At 40.8% G+C, this 18,660-nt stretch overlaps 1 protein-coding gene across 5 annotated transcripts in view; it reads right to left on the bottom strand.

Moving 5' to 3' along the window:
• Positions 1-7,048: 7,048 nt before the first annotated feature.
• Positions 7,049-18,660, bottom strand: part of rell1 (RELT like 1) — a 65,552-nt gene continuing 53,940 nt past the window's right edge. For all 5 annotated transcript variants that reach the window (XM_048604342.1, XM_048604327.1, XM_048604310.1 and 2 more), the window contains 3 exons: positions 17,459-17,600; positions 16,495-16,540; positions 7,049-9,150 (listed from right to left, as the gene is read on the bottom strand). In XM_048604342.1, coding sequence (XP_048460299.1) covers positions 16,499-16,540; positions 17,459-17,600 — 184 coding nt within the window. In that variant the 3' untranslated portion in view covers positions 7,049-9,150; positions 16,495-16,498. The remainder of the gene's footprint in view (positions 9,151-16,494; positions 16,541-17,458; positions 17,601-18,660) is intronic.

The raw sequence follows: 18,660 nt of genomic DNA, 5'->3' as shown, positions 1-18,660 counted from the left end.
CAATCCCTCCCTTTGGCTCCGTGGAGGACAAAACGTTCCATAATAGACCAAGACATTCAGCTCCTCACACTTATGAGGAGAGGGGCCTCACCCTGACCACCGAAGCAGCTGAGTATTAAAGAGGGGAAATTTCTGCACCCAGACAGTAGTGAGCCCGTGGAATTTTCCACCACAGGAAGTGGTTGATGCCAAAACATTGTATGTTTTCAAGAAGGAGTTAGATATGACTCTTATGACTAAAGGAGTCAAAGGTTATGAAGAGAAAGTGGGAATAGGGTACTGAGTTGGATGATTCTGTGGATTGCAGTGGTTCAAGAAGATAGCTCAGCACCACCTCCTTAAGGGCAGCTAGGGCTGGGCAAAAAAACTGGCCAACCAGCGATGCCCACATCCCACAAATGAATTTTTGAATGGCAGAACAGGCTGAAAGGGCTAAATGGCTAAATGGCCTACTCATGTTCCTATTTTCAAAATTTGGATTTTATTTGATTTATTGTAGTCACAAGTGCCTAATTACAGAGGAAAGCTTTGTTTTGCAAGCAGTCCAGGCAGATCATAGCAAACAAGAATATACAGATCATTGCAAACAAGGTTATACAGATCACTGGGTGCTTAGGCAGGGCGAGGCATACAAGGTTATGGCTGCTCAGTAGGTACACAAAGCAAGATCAACATTCTTCAAAGCCAGAGAGGTCCATTCAGCAGTCTGATAACAGCAGGGAAGAAGCTGTTCTTGAACTTGTTGCTGCTTGTGTTCGAGCTTCTGTATCTTCTGCCTGACTGAAGAGGTTGGAAGAGAGCATTAGTGGGGTGGGGGGAGTATTTCGTGATGTTGGCAGCTTGGAGTTGTTGGTTGGTTCACCAAGCTGACTGGTTTTCATTCAAATGTTTCATCTCGTTTCTAGGTGACATTGTCAGTGCTGTGCAGCCTCCACTGAAGCGCTGTTGTTCTGCCCTGCGCTGAATTTATGAGATCCGGTCCGTCATGGTGGGCAGTCTTTTCCCTGGTAAACTTGATCCCAGTGAATATGCTGTTAATAACGGTGATGTGTTTCTTCTAACTTTGCTTGTGGACGATACCTTCAATTTCATCAGGGAAGAGGAGAACAACGATCAACTCCCGTGGAACAAACAAACAACGGGAAATTCCTTCCCAGCATATACAGAAAGACTACACACACACACCAACAATCCTGAAATATAACAATAACCACTTCAGCATCCAGAAACAGAGCTGTGTCATGACTCTGTTTAAACAAGCAATAACTCACTGCATCACCCCGGAGCTGCGCATAAATGAAGAGAAACACCTATACAGAGTCTTTGCAAACAATGGTTATCCTAATAGCTTCGTCCGCTGATGCCTGGCAAATAACACCAAGACACTGTACGCCCCAACACACTGGCCACCCTATTGTGTTAGGAACACATCAGAACTGACTCCAAGACTCCTACGATCTCTTGAATAAGGATAGCACACAAACCAACAGCCACACTTTGCCAGTTACTCTCAAAGACTAAAGACCTCATACCCACAATGAGCAGGACAAATATGATGTATAAACTACCATGCAGCAACTGAGAGAAACACTACGAGGACAGACGGGCAGGAAACTCGCCACCAGGATACGCGAACACCAACTCGCAACAAAATGGCATGACCAACTCTCCCTCATTTCAATACACTCCGATATAGAAGGACATCAATTTGACTGGGATAAAGTTACAGTACTAGGACAAGCAAGACAAAGACAAGCACGAGAATTCCTGGAGGCCTGGTTTTCAACCACCGATGCAATTAACAAACGTGTTGAAATGAACCCCATCTACAAACCACTACGGTACTAAACCGGAAACAAGATTGCCCATCATGACAGACCGGACCATATAAATTCAGAGCAAGACAGAACAACAGTGCTTCAGTGGAGGCTATACAGTACTGACAATGTCACCGAGAAGGGAGAAAAAACATTTGCATGAAAATTATTTAGTTCGGCGAACCATCCAGCAACTCCAACCACAACCCGAACTACAGATCTTCGTTAAAACATGAAACACTGACAGGCGAAACACGCTCAAACAAGGCCGAAAATGGGAAACCTATGCCAGTTGGCAGCCAATCCACAGCAACAAGAAGTGTAAATGGAGTCCATGGATGGGAATTTGGCTTCGTGATAGTCTGAGCTGTGCACATAACCTTCTGTAGTTACTTATAGTTATAATAGATTTTAACATTCTCCTTTCAATGGAGATCAAGCCAAAGTTCTGTAATGTGTCACGCTTTGACTTTTTTTTAAAAGATGGTAAGATTACATGGTCACCTGTCAATCAGCAGGAACTTGTTCAGAATTTAGAGAATCACAAGAAATAAAACCATGGTGCAAGATACTGTTGTACAGAGAATTGGAGATTCGAAGACTGTTTTTGTGGCATTCAAGCAATCCTCATAAGAATTAATGAGAGGCAACGAGAAAGGAAGTAGTTGAGTTTCATACTTTGAGAATGAAAGCATGATTTATAAACAGCTATGGGTTTGCTTTAGATTCAGAATTGAAAGTTGGTAGGGATAAAAAATATTAAATTGGTACCTATTGTTTGAAACCTGTTGTTCTCACTGCTTATCACATATTCATTGATCGTATCAGAGATTGTTTCTTGGAGCAGTATGTTGTGGAGCCAACCAGGGAGCAGGCTATTCCGAATTTGGTAATATGTAATGAGGAGAGATTAATTGATGACATCACAGTTAAGGATCCTCTAGGGAGTAGTGACCATAGTATGATAGAATTCAAAATTCAGTTTGGGGGTGAGAAAGTACAGTCCCACAGTAGTGTTCTGGAATTAAACAAAGGAAATTACATAGGCATGAGGACAGATTTGGCCTGAGCAAATTGGGCAGGAAGTCTAAAAGGTAAAAGGTAAGACAGCAGATGAGCAGTGGCAGCTGTCTAAGGACAGTATCCCAGTGAGAAAGAAAGATGGTAAGAGGGTGGAGGTTAAAAAGAAACATCCATGGCTAAACAAGGAGGTCAAGGACAATATGAAGTCAAAAACTAAAGTATACCATATTGCAAAGGCCAGTGGCAGTCAGGAGGATTGGGAAACTTTCAAACCAAAAAAAAACATAAGAAGAGTGATGGTAAATTATCAAAGAAAACCAACAAAAAATATCAAAAAGGATGGCAAAAGTGTCTCTAAGTATATAAAAGGGAAGAGAGGCCTTAAGGGGAACGCTGGTCCCTTGGAAGACGAAACTGGAGAGTTAATAGTGGGGAACACTGAAATGGCAGAGATGCTAAATTAATATTTTGTCTCAGTTTCCATGGTGGAGGACAACAGTACCATTCCTATTGGAACAGGCAAGTCAGGGGCCATAGAAAGGGTAGAAGTTAGAAAAATTAGCATCAATAGGGAAAAGGTACTCTGCAAACTATTATGATTGAGGGCACACAAGTCCACCGGTCCTGATGGCCTATATCTTAGGGTATTAAAGGAAGTGGCCGCAGAGATATTGGATTACAATATTCCAAAATTCCCTGGACACTGGAAAGGTTCCAGTGAATTGGAAAAAAATGCTAATGTAACACCCTTATTCAAAAAGGGAGGGCTGCAATATGTGGAAAATTACAGACCAGTTAGTTTAACATCTGCTGTTGGCAAGGTATTAGAATCAATTATCAAGAAAACAATATCATGTCATTTGGAAAGTCAAAACAACGCTATCCATCAGAGCCAGCATGGTTTTATGAAGGGCAAATCATAGCTCACTAAATCTGCTAGAGCTCTTCAAAGATGTAACAAGCAAAATTGATAATAGGGATCCTGAAGATGGAATAAATCTGGACTTCCGGAAGGCACTTGATAAGGTGCCGCACAAAAGGTTAATTCACAAGGTTGGATCATATGGGATTAGGGGTAATTTATTATCTTGGGTAGGTGACTGGCTGATGGACAGAAGTCTTAGTCAGGATAAATGGGTTTTTTCTGTATGGCAGGAATTAACTAGTAGGGTGCCGCAGGGTTCCATCCTTGGACCCCAGCTATTTATAATCTACGTTAACAATTAGGATATAGGGATAGATGGCTCTATAGCCAAATTTATGGGCAACACAAAAATAGGCAGGATGGTAAATTGCAATAAGAACCTTCCAAATGGATATAGATAGGTTAGGGGAGTGGGCCAAATGTGGTAAATGGAGTTTAACGCAAATAAAGTAGGAGGTCATGTATTTTGGTCAGAAAAATGGGAAGGTGACCTATTATCTAAGTGGGGAGAGACTTTGCAGTGCTCCGGTGCAGAGGAATCTGGGTATCCTCATTAATGAGTCACAAAGCTAGCAGGCAGGTACAGCAGATAGTAAAGAAAGCGAATGGAATGTTGGCTTTTATAGCTGAAGGTATAGAATATAGAAGGTAGGGAAGCATTGTTGTAACTATACAAGGCATTGGTGAGACCACACCTAGAGCATTTTGCACATTTTTGGTCCGCTTATTTGAGAAAAGATGTAGTGGCATTGGAGGCGGTTCAGAGGAGATTCGCTAGATTGATCCCAGAGATGCCACGTTTGTCGTATGAAGAGAGATTGAACAGTTTAGGCCTATACTCTCTGGAATTCAGAAGAATGGAGGGAGATCAAATTGAGTACTCAAGATGATAAAAGGTATTGATAAAATAGACATGGAGCGGACGCTTCCTCTTGTGGGATATTCTAGGATGACAGGTCATAGGATAAGGGATAGAAAATTTAAAGAGTTTGAGGAACATAGAACATAACAGCGCAGTACAGGCCCTTCAGCCCTCGATGTTGCGCCGACCTGTGAAACCAATCTGAAACCCATCTAACCTAAACTATTCCATTATCATCCATATGTTTATCCAATGACCATTTAAATGCCCTTAAAGTTGGCGAGTCTACTACTTTTGCAGGCAGGGCATTCCACGCCCTTACTACTCTCCGAGTAAAGAACCTACCTCTGACATCTGTCCTATATCTATCACCCCTCAATTTAAAGCTATGTCCCCTCATGCTAGCCATCACCATCCGAGGAAAAAGGCTCCCACTGTCCACCCTACCTAATAGAGACATATAAGATGATCAGAGGATTAAGTCACCTCTTAACCTTCTTCTCTCTAACGAAAGCAGCCTCAAGTCCCTCAGCCTTTCCTCATAAGGCCTTCCCTCCATACCAGGCAACATCCTGGTAAACCTCCTCTGCAGCCTTTCCAATGCTTCCACATCCTTCCTATAATGCGGTGACCAGAACTGTACGCAATACTCCAAGTGCAGCCGCACCAGAGTTTTGTACAGCTGCAACATGACCTCATGGCTCCGAAACTCAATCCCTCTACCAATAAAACCTAACATACCGTACGCCTTCTTAACAACGCTATCAACCTGGGTGGAAGAAACTACTTCTCTCAAAGGATGATGAATCTGTGGAATTCACTACCCCAAAGTGCAGTGGATGCTGGAACAACGAGTAAATTTAAGGACGAGTTAGACAGATTTTTAATTGGTAATGGGTTGAAGGGTTATGGGGAGAAGGCAGGAAAATGGGGGTAAAGAGCTATCAGCCATGATCATATGGTATAGCAGACGTTGATGGGCTGAATGGCCTGATTCTGCCCCAATATCTTATGAACTTATATTCATAAAATTTTCCTTCATTCATAAAGACTGGTTTTTCATACCTTGTTAGGTCAAGCACAGAGGGCTATTACCATAAATGAAGAATTTGGAAATTAAGAGTTTTAAGTAAAAGGGTTTTACTCCTTGAAACCGCTCCCCCCACCCCAAATACAAGAATCATTGGGTAATTCATGGCAGCTGTCTTGACCACATTTGTTACTTGATGTCCTCTACAGTTTTCTAACCACAGTTTGTCTTTTAACTCAGAATTACCTCATATATAGATGCACAGACAGACAGCCAGACAGACAGAACTGTGAAATTAAACATCACATAGTAGTGTCATAGCAGAACTCCACTGAAAGCCAGGTTTTACAAAATTGTTCATATTTCAAGATTTTATTCAAAAATAGTACAAATTTGATAACAATTGTAAATACAGTGAATAATTAATGTGCCAGTTTGAAAGAATATCCAATTTAGCAACAGTGACTGCACATTGAAAGATATTTTACTTAAATGTCAATCTGCTTAAATCACATTTCTTTTTAAATGTTTGAAATGTAAATTTGCAGCATTATATAAATGGAAGTAATAGCAGTTTTGTTGAAATCTAATACAGTACCATGGATTAAATTTCCAGATTTGAATTAAACATTTTTCCTCAGTTTGAGCATTGTTCAAAACGTATGTTGCACTCTGATGATGCCTTTACACAAAGAAGTGGTTTGATAAAAAATACATCCTTCCAAAGGTGATGCATTTGTAAAGGAGAAAGATATACAGAATACATACAATCTATAAAACGATAAAATCCCAAAATGAATACATAACCATCCAAAGGAAATTACGACTGAAAATCTGGCATTACTTCAAAGACTTAGAGAGAGTTTAAAATTGAATACTGCACAAAATAACATTTCCAGAACACATGCCATTTACAGCTATTGCCTTTTAAAGTGCACCACCTAATTATAAAGCTGCCTTAAGTATTAAATGCTTCACATTACTCAGAATAAGCGGTTGCAACATTTTCTATAAGGGAACTTTAAATGCTGCAGAACACCACATTTGTTTTAAACTAATCACTGGTTACACTGACGATGGACTACTTCCAAGAATATAGGTTTTGAACGAGGATTCCTAGGCAAGGAGTTGATGGAGCATTCAAGAGTGTTACTACACCTGGGGTCAAAATAAGTTTCCTCACTCAGCTTAATTACCCCCTTAAACAAAATTTTTGTTGGCAACTCTTCAGCCAAGGGGTAAAAGTCAGCTGAACCCATAGCTAAATATTCACACAACTTGGAGCCTCAGTGGTTCCATTTTCCCTGACACTTACTCAAAGAATAATAAAATACACCTGCAAGAACATTAATTATTGCAAAATAGGAATAAGACAGCTTTCATCACAAGTATATATGTAGATGTGTATTTGTTAAAGAAGCATTATTGCACATAATTACAATGTAAACATTACAAAACAGATTTTGGTGACATTTTACTGTTCTGGTCAATGTTCAGTAAACATTTATTGTTATAGTGTTACAAAAGTTTATTTGAAGGAAAGAGCATAGAGCACATTCTTCATGCAAATACAGACAATTACTGCAAGCAGGTTATTCACCATGCAGCAGTATATTCTATCTATCTAAGCTTGATGCTGCTTCCATTTTCTGTCCAGGTAAGTACACTTCCCAACAAGGTTGCTATATAATCAATGTATTACCGTAACTCTGCTCGTGAGCACGAAGTAAACCTCCAGTCTTATAATTCATAAGGCACAATGAAAAATGCCACTATCCAATAAGCTTGTTTTTAAAATTACATTTATAATTATATTTTACAATAGTTTTTCAAAAGCAGCTATGCCATTTTCCTTTACAAAAGAGTGTTTACAAATACTGAATCAATTATCACTTTGCAATGGTTCATTGTATACAATTCCTAAACTATCCTGTCAGTTTGGTACTGAATTAAGTTTCATTGTATTTATTTATGCAGGTTGATTCCCATTTTGTTGTATGTTTATTTCTGTTCACATAAATTTGCAAATAAAAATACTGCATTCACTTCAAACAGCAATACATACATATTTGCAGAATTTACATTTTGGTTACACACACTTTCTGCAATCTTCTTATCTTAGAAGTGCAAATTTGGAATAGTTTGTGGGAGGAGGATGCCCTTCAGCACCTCACTTTAAGTATCTTTTCCCAATTAGGAAAACCCACTCAGTAAATCAGGAGGTTCTGGAAAATGATGGGCAATACCCCTAACCACAATGTCTTTACCTAATCTCCATGCGAGAACGTTTTCCTCCTGGACAAGAGCAAGATTTCTGCTAGGCTTTTTATGTTCTATCACAATAGCCAATTGTAGCTGCTCAAGAGCTGTCCTAGTTGACTTTATCTAATTTATCACAGATTAGGAATCATATCCAGGGCCTTTGGGATACAAGAATTACATCTTGAAATTATTTTTAAAATTTAGCTTAAGTAACAAATTTATTTCTAGGTTAAGCGTTTTTATAATAAAACCTGTTCATCAAATACTTTGGTACTTTTGTCCTCAAACCATTTAATACCATGATGTTGTTAACATTAAGTAACTGGAAAAGATTAAAGGCACAGTTTTTCTTCTATAAAAGGCAAATTCTTTCGCACTCAGGTCAGACTTTCCCCTCCCCAATATCAGAAGAAACTGCCTTAAAATAGTATGACTGCCTACTTTCCTGTTGTAAAGGAAACAAAATTAATTAGGTCCATCCAATTGTGTACAGTCCTACGGCATTGTAGCTCAGTGTCAGACTGTTTCTTGGTCAGTTGAATATATTTTGGGGCAGAGGTTAAGTCATTATCTAGAATTATACCATTCATATGCCTACAGTCATAGCATTTCAAAGAATAAAATCCTTCTTATCCCCATTTATACCATGCCAAATCCACAAATGCTTCATGTACACACTAATGAAGAGCAACAAAAAAAACCCTGAAAATTTACGATCAGCTTATTTGTTCTGAGATGGGCTCCCATTTCTAATGGATGTAATTTACAGCATTATGATCATTAAAATCCTGTTAAGTTGAATCAATGATAATTAGAATATTTCTTATTTTTGAAAATCAGGTGAGGAATTAGAACACTCAGAAATATACAAGGAAACGGAATGCAACTATGAAGCATGAAGTTAGTTATGACAACAGGTAGGAATGGTGGATGCAGAATTTTTTTTAAATGATTATGTTGACCATTTAGTCCCAATGTATAGATTCGAGGTTCAAAGAAGAAAATTAATCTAATTAATATGATTTGATCATTGCTAATTTTTATCTTGTGAATTCCCACATATAAACACATTATAAAAATATAACAAAAGACATTCGGAAAAAAAATCCAACTTTCGCACAATCATCGATGCAAATGTCAACTTCATACTTTGGTTTTCACTCAAATATTCATCACTCCTCAATCTGTTCTTGACTGAAGTGTTCACGTATCCCCTGCTAAGAGGTTCATTCTTATTGAAAACAGAAGAGAAGACATTCAGTTTCATTATTATTAGCAATTAAACAGAACATTGTTCAGCAGAGATGCTCATTCCATTTGAAAATGTTTTCATTAAAATGTCATTCAAACCAAAAGAATAACAATATAAAACATTCCTCCCAACATGGGTCAGACCCAAGGCCTACAATCTTTTTTGTAAAAAAAAAGGCTAGCTCTTTGGCAATAGCAGGGTGCACTGGTAGATCAGCAATGTGGAAGTATTTCTAGTCCTAACACCAAACTGCATTTGAATAAATAAACCCAGACACCCATCCAAAATCCAACCAGATTGCCTACTGGTCAGGTAGTCAGTGGGCGTTTGGCAAAAGGATGGCACAGTGGTGGATCTCTAGGAATGGAGCCAAAAGTTAGAGGGTTTACTCACATCATAATAAGAGGGGTATATGGCATTTCCTTTCCATGAGGTTTGAGGGCGAGGGAGGTAATGGTGAAATTGGGGACTGACTGAAAGTCATAGCAATTACCATGCCAGCCCTACTGTCCTGAGTAAAACAAAAGAACTGATCATTGACTTCAGGAAGAAAGGAGGATGACACACTCCCATCTACATCAAAAGAGCGGAGGTTGAGAGGGTCGTCAGATTCAAGTTCCTAGGAGGAGTGATGATAACCAACAATCTGTCCTGGACTTCCCACGTAGTTGCAACTGTCAATAAGGCCAACAACACCTCGTCTTCCTCAAGCAGCTTAGGAAATTCAGCATGTTCATAAGGATCCTCACCAATTTTACAGATGCATCATAGAAAGCATACTATCCACGTGCATAACAGCCTGATATGGCAACCGCTCTGCCCAGGACCGTAAGAAACTACAGAGGGTTGTGTGCACAGCCCAGACCATCACGGAAGCCAAACTCCCATCCATGGACTCCATTTACACTTTTCATTGCAGAAAGGCTGCCAACAAAGACCCCTTGCACTCCCATAATGCTCTCTTCCAACCTCTTCTGTCAGGCAAAAGATACAGAAGCTTGAACACATGCACCAATAGGTTCAAAAACAGCTGTGTCCCTGCTGTTATTAGACTGCTGAATGGACCTCTCGGACTTCAAATAATGTTGATCTTGACTTGAACATCTCCTGTGCAGTTGTAACCTGTATCCCTCACTCTCTCTGAGCACCCTATGATCTACATGTCCTTGTTTGCGTGACTACAATAAACAAATCAAATAGTCCGAAAAGAAGGCACTAAATTCCAATGAACACAAAGCAGATGTTAATTGGCTACATATTCAAGTACAGGCTACCTCAGCTATATCTCTTCCTGTAGGCTTTTGGAGAGAAAGCACGTTGTCAACCAGCAACTTCAAACCGTGGAATGAATCATCTCCCCTACTAACACCATTTTAATTTGGTCTCTCCTTGGCTTCCTCTCAGACTTGATTCTTGTAATGGTCCAATGCCACTGGTGGACAGTGTTTACTATAACTTATATAATTGGGGATTCAGTTTGGTTGGTAGTGCTTTTTAAGGAGGTGGGTTCTTCCCAAGTTAGGAGCTGGCTTCCGGACAGAGCAAGAGATACAGAAAACAAAAAAGGTGGAATCTGGTGTTTCTGCTAAATTATAGATTTACAATAAAACCCTGTACATTGCTAAGGCTTTTGCTTTCTAATTGAATATTAGGAAATCAGTCCATCAAACAAGTGCAATAGACAGCAAGAAACAAGTGGTCTGCAGTATAATGATTAGTTTTGATCAGAGTCTGGGTCTAGTGATAGGTCTGACACCTAAAAGGCACAAGTATTCTGCAAAAGCAGTAATCCTCCATTTAAAAAAAAAAAAATCTAAAATTAAAGAATCTAATGGTGACCATGAAAGTATTATCAATTATTGGAAAAACCCATTTGGTTCACTAAGGTCCTTTAGGGAAGGAAACTGCCATCCTTACCTGGTCTAGCCTACATATGACTCCATACTCACAGCAATGTTTAAAATGATCTGGCAAGCCACTCAGATCAAAAGTAATTAGCATGGACAACAAACCCTTCTTCAATGTCCACAACGCCACCAATTTTGGGGACATCTGCAAACTTACTGACTATACTTGATATATTCGCATTCAAATCATTTATATAAAATGACAAAAAGCAGTGGACCCAGAATGGATCCTTGCAGCACATCGCTGGCACAGGTCTCCAGTCCAAAAACCAACTCTCCACCACTACCCTCTGTCTTCTACCTTCAAGCCTATTTTGTATCTAAATGGCTAGTTCTCCCTGCATTCCATGTGATATAACCTTGTTATCCTCCTTATCCTTAAAGGATTATGGTCAGTCCCAGAAATGCTCCTCCACTGAAATGTCAATCACCTGGTAGGGCTCATTCCCCAGTAGCAGGTCTAGTTTGGCCATTCCCTAATTGGACTATTTACATACTATTTCAAAACAAAATAAAAATCCATCCTGGACACACCTAACAAATTCTCCCTCATCCATGCCCGAGCACTAAGCAAGTCCCAGTCAATATAGGTGAAGTTAAAAATCACCCATCACAACAACCTTGTTGTTTTTACACTTGTCCATAATCCATCCATATATCTGTTCCTCTATCTTCCACTGACTTTTGGGAGACATGTAGTATAAAGTGAAGGCACTCTTCCTATTCCTGAGCTCTAACCATATGGCCTCACTGAATGAGTCCTCCAAGGTGTACTCCCTCAGTTCAGCTGAGATATTGTCCCTAATGCAACTCCCCAACTCTTTTCCACCTCTATCATGCCTGAAACATCTAAACCGCGGAACATTAAGCTGCCAGTCTTGTCTGTCTCTCAACTAAGTCTCTGTAATAACTACAGCATCATAATTATATGTACCAAGCTCTAAGTTCTTCTGCCTCATCTGTCATATTCATCTTGAATACACTTAGACCACCAGTCCCATCATGTTTAGTCACTTCTCCCAGTCTGTTCTTTGTTTTTGTCTTACTGGCCTTAGATTCAGACTCCTCCTAATCAGATTTGCTGACCTACTGCTCTGGTTCCCACTCCCCTTCCTCACTAGTTTAAACGCTCTCAAGTGGTGCTAGCAAACCTCCCTGCCAGGATATTGGTGTCCCTTCAGCTTAGATGCAACTTCCCCATCTTGTGAAGGTCCCTCCTGTCCGGAAGACATTCAAAATGATCCGTACATGTGAAGTCCTCCCTCCTACACCAGCTCTTTAGCCACATATTTGACCGCACTTCCTTCCTGCTCCTAGCCTCACTGGCACGTGGCACGTGGCACAGGAAGTAATTCCGAGATTAGAACTCTAGAGGTTCTATGTTCCAACGTCGTACCCAACTCCCTTTGTAGGGCTTCATCTCTCTTTCTGCCCATGTTGTGGTACTAAAATGGATCACAACCTCCAGCTGTTCACCCTCCTCCTTCAGGACATTGTGTGCCCACTCAGACATCCTTGACCCGGTCACCAGGCAGGCCACACAGCATCCTGGAGAATGGCTTCCAGCCACACAAATGCCTGACTATAGAGTCCCATATCACAACTGCTGTCCGACTCTCCCTGCTGGACAACAGTGCCAGTTGTGGTGCCATTGATCGGGCTGATGTTTTCTCCTTGAGAGGCCCTTCCCCCGCGCCCCGATCCAACCCCCAATCCACCACCAGTGCACAATGCTAGCAATGTGTCCCATACAAGACGCACTGCAGCAACCCATCAAGTCTCCTTCAACAGCACCTTCCAAACTTACAATCTCCATCGTCTACAAGAATAAAAGCAGAGGACGCATGGAAACACCTCCAGCATCACCTGCAAGTTCCCTTCCTAGCCATACACCTTCCCGATTTGGAACGCATCACAATTCCTTCACTGCCACTGCGTCAAAATCCTGGGACTCCCTTCTTAATAGCATTGTGTGTACACCTACACCAAATGGACTGTAACGAATCTAACATGGTGGCTCACTACCACATTAAAGGGCAGTAAGAGTTAAGAAATGCTGGCTTAGTCAGCGATGTCTACAAGCCATGAAGGAATGGAATAAGATTTTCAATAAGACATAATTAGTCTCAGTATAAATGAGTAAATTATTCTAGATATTTATGGAGCATAGAACCAGAGGATATACAATCTGTACAAGATGAGGTGTTTGTTTTCTGGGATTTTAAAGATTTGAGAGTGAGTTAGGAGTGTCGTCCATAGCTCAGGAGTAATATTGTTGTCTCAGATCAGATGCTAATACAATCAAGCTCCGAAACATAGAACATAGAACAGTATAGCACAGTACAGGCCCTTCGGCTCATGATGTTGTGCCGAACTTTTACCCTAATCCTAAGGTCTATCTAACCTCCACCCCTACCTTATACTATCATCCATACGCCTATCTAATAGCCGTTTAAATGCCCCCTAAGGAGGCAGACTCCACTACCCACTCCGGCAATGCATTCCATGCCCCACTACTCTGAGTAAAAAACCTACCTCTGACATCTCCCCGATATCTACCTCCACTCACTTTAAAACTATGCCCCCTCGTAATAGCTACCGCCACCCTAGGAAAGAGTCTCTGGCTGTCCACTCTATCTATACCTCTGATCATTTTGTACACTTCCATCAAGTCCTTCGTCGTTCTAAAAAGAAAAGCCCGAGCTCTCTCAACCTTTCCTCGTAAGACCTTCCCTCCATTCCAGGCAACATCCTGGTAAATCTCCTCTGCACCTTTTCCAACTCTTCCACATCTTTCCTGTAATAAGGTGACCAGAACTGGACACAATACTCCAGATGTGGCCGACCCAGGCTCTTGTATAGCTGGAACATAACTTCATGGCTCTTGAACTCAATCCCTCTATTAATGAAAGCTAACACACCATACGCCTTCTTAACAACTCTATCCACCTGGGTGGCAGCTTTCAGGGAACTGTGGACATGAACCCCAAGATCCCTCTGCTCCTGCACACTGCCAAGAATCTTTCCGTTAACCCTGTATTCAGATCTTAAGTTTGTCCTTCCAAAATGAATCACCCCACACTTTTCAGGGTTAAACTCCATCTGCCATTTCTCAGCCCAACTCTGCATCCTATCAATGTCCCGTTGTAACCTAGAACAGTCCTCTGCACTGTCCACAACGCGACCCACCTTTGTATCATCCACAAACTTACTAATCCACACTGCCACTTCTACATCCAAATCATTTACAAAAATCACAAATAGAAGAGGACCCAGAACAGATCCTTGTGGTACACCACTCGTAACTGAGCACGATGTTGAATATTTTCCGTCCACTACCACCCTGTGTCTTCTAAGGGTCAGCCAATTCTGAATCCAATCTGCCACATTTCCCCCTATCCCATGCCTCCTTACTTTCTGCATGAGCCTACCATGGGGAACCTTATCAAACGCCTTACTTAAATCCATGTATACCACATCCACTGCTCTACCTTCATCCACGTGTTTGGTCACCTCTTCAAAGAGGTTAACAAGGTTTGTGAGGCATGATCTACCTCTCTCAAATCCATGCTGATGATCACGAATCAAACTGTGCCCTTTCCAAGTGATCATAAATCCTATCTCTCAGAGCCCTTTCCAATAATTTGCCCACCACTGACGTAAGACTAACTGGCCTGTAATTTCCGGGGTTATCCCTGTTCCCTTTTTTGAACAAGGGAATGATGTTTGCCTCTTTCCAATCTTCCGGCACTATACCCGTGGACAGTGAGGACGAAAAGATCATCGCCAAAGGCCCTGCAATCTCTTCCCTCACTTCCCACAGAATCCTTGGATAAATCCCATCAGGCCCGGGGAACTTATCTATCTTCAACTTCCTCAGAATTCCTAGCACATCTTCCTTACTAACAGCAACCTTCTCTAGCCTACCAGCCTGTTTCACACTGTCCTCCTCGACAACTAGGTCCCTCTCAGTTGTGAATACCAAAGAAAAGTATTCATTAAGGACCTCTCCTATCTCTTTAGGCTCCGTGCACAAATTCCCTTCACAATCCTTGATTTGCCCTACCCTTTCTCTGGTCATTCTCTTATTCCTCACGTACGTGTAAAAAGCCTTGGAGTTTTCCGATATCCCATCTGCCAAGGTTTTCTCATGCCCGCTTATAGCTCTCCTAAGCCCCTTCTTCAGCTCCTTCCTGGATAACTTGTATCCCTCTAGAGCCTTTTCCGTTCCTTGTTTCCTAAACCTCACATAAGCATCCTTCTTCCTCTTAACCAGTCGTTCGACTCTCTTGAGAACCAAGGCTCCCTCACTCGACCGCATCTTGCCTGCGAGGGACAAACATATTGAGCACATGCAGTTTGCATTCCTTAAACAATCTCCACATTTCAATAGTGCTCTTCCCTGACAGCATCTGTTCCCATTTTATGTTACCCAGTTCTTGCCTAACAGAATTGTAATTACCCTTCCCCCAATTATAAAACCTTATCCTGCTGTATGTACCTATCCTTTTCCGTGACTATTGTAGAAGTAACAGTTATGATCGCTACCGCCAAAATGCTCTCCTACCAACAGGTCTAACACTTGGCCCAGCTCATTGCCAAGCACCAAATCCAAAGTGGCCTCTCCTCGTGTTGGTCTATCTACATACTGTGTCAGGAATCCTTCCTGAACGCACTGGACAAAATCTGCTCCATCTAAACTATTACAACTAAAATGTTTCCAATCAATATTTGGAAAGTTGAAGTCACCCATGACTACAACCCTGTGACTTCTGCACCTTTCCAGTATCTGCCTCCCAATCCGCTCCTCCACTTCTCTGCAACTATTAGGGGATTTGTAAAAAAACCCCAAAGTGACTGCTCCTTTCTTGTTCCGGACCTCAACCTAAACTGACTCTGTAGACATATCATTCTCAAACTGCCCATCAGTAGCTGCTATACTAGCCCTGACTAGCAATGCCACTCCCCCGCCTCTTTTTTCACCCTCTCTATTTCTTTTAAAGCATCTAAATCCTGGAACTTCCAACAACCATTCCTGTCCCTGAGTTACCCAAGTTTCTGTAATGGCCACAACATCGTGGTTCCAAGTACTGACCCAGCTGAAACCTGGAACTTGATTAGTTAATTTGCACAATGGTATTAGCTAATGGGAAATATTTTTTAAATTAAACTCAAATCCTAAAATTTTATAACACGTTGATTGAAACGGGAGAGAAACAGCTATTGGGCCCTCAACCCTAACCCTGGATGCAAGCCCTCAACCATTCTTCTCTTCAATGAGACATAGAAACAAAGAGTAGGCCATTCAACCAAACATGAAAGTGGATATACCTCTTGGTAGAGGAGACTAATTAAATCAAAAGAACGAAGACAATCCCATAATTTCAAATCTCTAGAAATGAAAAAAATACCTTACCGAATCACAAAACTCTCTGCAAATCCTTTGTTTCCTGCAAAGTTTCCTGAAAAGATATTACAGAAATTTTTAGAACTAAGCAGGTTCCATGCAAAAATGTCAAATTATTTTTCTAACAAATGGCTTGAAGATACTTTCAGTTATCGACAATCCTCAGTACATCCAAACCTTCTGTCTTGTTCGTGATTGATAAAGAGTCAGACTTGAAACGCTGATCAGAATTGTGTTCTTGAAATAAGACTCCAAACAATGGGCCCAAAATCCAGGGCAATCAAAGCAGCAGGCGCAATGAGGGTACAGCGTTCTTGTAACCTTACATCCATTAAAGTGCCTGAATTGTAGGTTCCCCCTACCACTGCACCACGGGGCAGACCACATTTCAACCTTCACCACCTACCTCCCAGCCAATCCTCAGGGACCAGGTTAAATTCACATTGTTAAGTGGATCTTCTATTCACAGAAACCAATGGTGGAACAGTTAACATTGGGGACAGTCAGGAAGCCTGGATTAGTTGAATGGAGATAGCTCAAAAGATAATGAAGCTGGAGGAGATTAGGAAGAAGGAGCAAGACCACGGAAGGAATTACTACCAAGGATTACAACTTTAACATCAAGAAGTAGCTTAAGAAGAGCCAAGGTAGGTCAGTGAGCACAGGGTTGAGAGGTGAATATGGCTGAGAGCGAGTTATGGAAAAGACTGCAGAGTTTTGGATGACCTCAAATTTATATAGGGTACAAATTCACCAGGGTATCAGAATTTCAAACTTAAGATGCAATAATAACACAAATGAGAGTTTCTGCAGCTGAAACAGGGGCAAAGTTGGTGATGTTATAAAAGGTGGAAATAAAATTGTGGAATGACTGATTCCGGTAAAGCACAATATTTACATGAAACTCAGGGATGCTCTGTTTTCCTACTGGGCAGGAAACAATTGTGTCTTTTAAGTGGCTAGTTTCACTCACCTCTTTTACATCCAATCTTCCTGGTGAGTTTGGCTCTTCTTGGTTGTCTGTATTTGCCTCATTACACATATCTGGAGGTGCAGCAATCAACACCTTTTGATCATTAGAATGAGGTTTAGGATCAACATGTGTAACACGAAACCTAGGAGGACAAAACAGTGGGAATGGGTCATCTACACAAGCATTATACAAATACTGAATTGATATTTACATCTTAATTCATTTCTCTTTCCAAATACACATTAATTTCTAAATATATATTACTCTCCCAAAAGAATATTCACATTTAGTCCACTGTTTCAATCTTGATATAGTGTCTCCTGACGATGAGAGTTTAAACAACAAACATTCAGAACTTGTCATAAAAGAGAACTCTCATGGTGTAACAGTGCTCAGCCTGCTAGTATAGAAATTAATTTTAAGAACATAAGAAATAGGAGCAGGAGCCCGCCACACCTCCCCTCCCACCCCACTTCATTATTCATGGAGATCATGGCTGATCTTAAACAATAAGACCATAAGAAATAGCAACAACAGTAGGCTGTTTGGTCCCTCAAATTTACTCTGCTATTCAATAGGATTATGGTTAATCTTTTGTGAGGTATCTTTCTGAAGACCTTCTGGAAGTCCAAATTCAACACTGGTTCAGACTTCCTCAAAAAATCTCTATATAAAAAAAAAATCAGTCAGATACAATTTCCCTTCCTTGAAGCCATGCTATCTCTGCTTGATTAGATTATGATTTTCCAAATATCCTGCATTCCAAATATAATAATCGATTCCAACATTTTTCTGACAATGAATGTTAAGCTAAATTAGCCTATATTTACCCCGCCTATAGTTAACTTCTGCATTAACACCATTTTCCTGCACTATCCCTCTATCCCTCATTTAGATCTAGAAATCTACCAAGCTCTGCCTTGAATGTGTTCGATGACATAGCCTCCACAGGTCTCTTGAGGCTAAGAATTTCAAAGATAAACCACACTTTGAGTAAAGAGATCATTCCTCATCTGTCAGAAATACCTATCCCTCGTTATTGGCATTCCAGCCAGGAGAAATGTCCTTCCTGTATTTATTCTGGTCAAGTCCTGTAAGAATTTTGTATATTTGAATGAGATCACCTCTCAATCTTCTAAACGCCATAGAAAAAAGGCCCAGTATATTTAAGATTTTCTCATAGGATAATCTTTCCATTCTAG

This window comes from Rhincodon typus, chromosome 1 (genome assembly GCF_021869965.1).
Source record: "Rhincodon typus isolate 14 chromosome 1, sRhiTyp1.1, whole genome shotgun sequence".
Classification (NCBI taxonomy): Eukaryota; Metazoa; Chordata; class Chondrichthyes; order Orectolobiformes; family Rhincodontidae; genus Rhincodon; species Rhincodon typus.
Note: the sequence above shows the minus strand (reverse complement) of the source record. Positions and strands in the feature narration are given on the sequence as shown.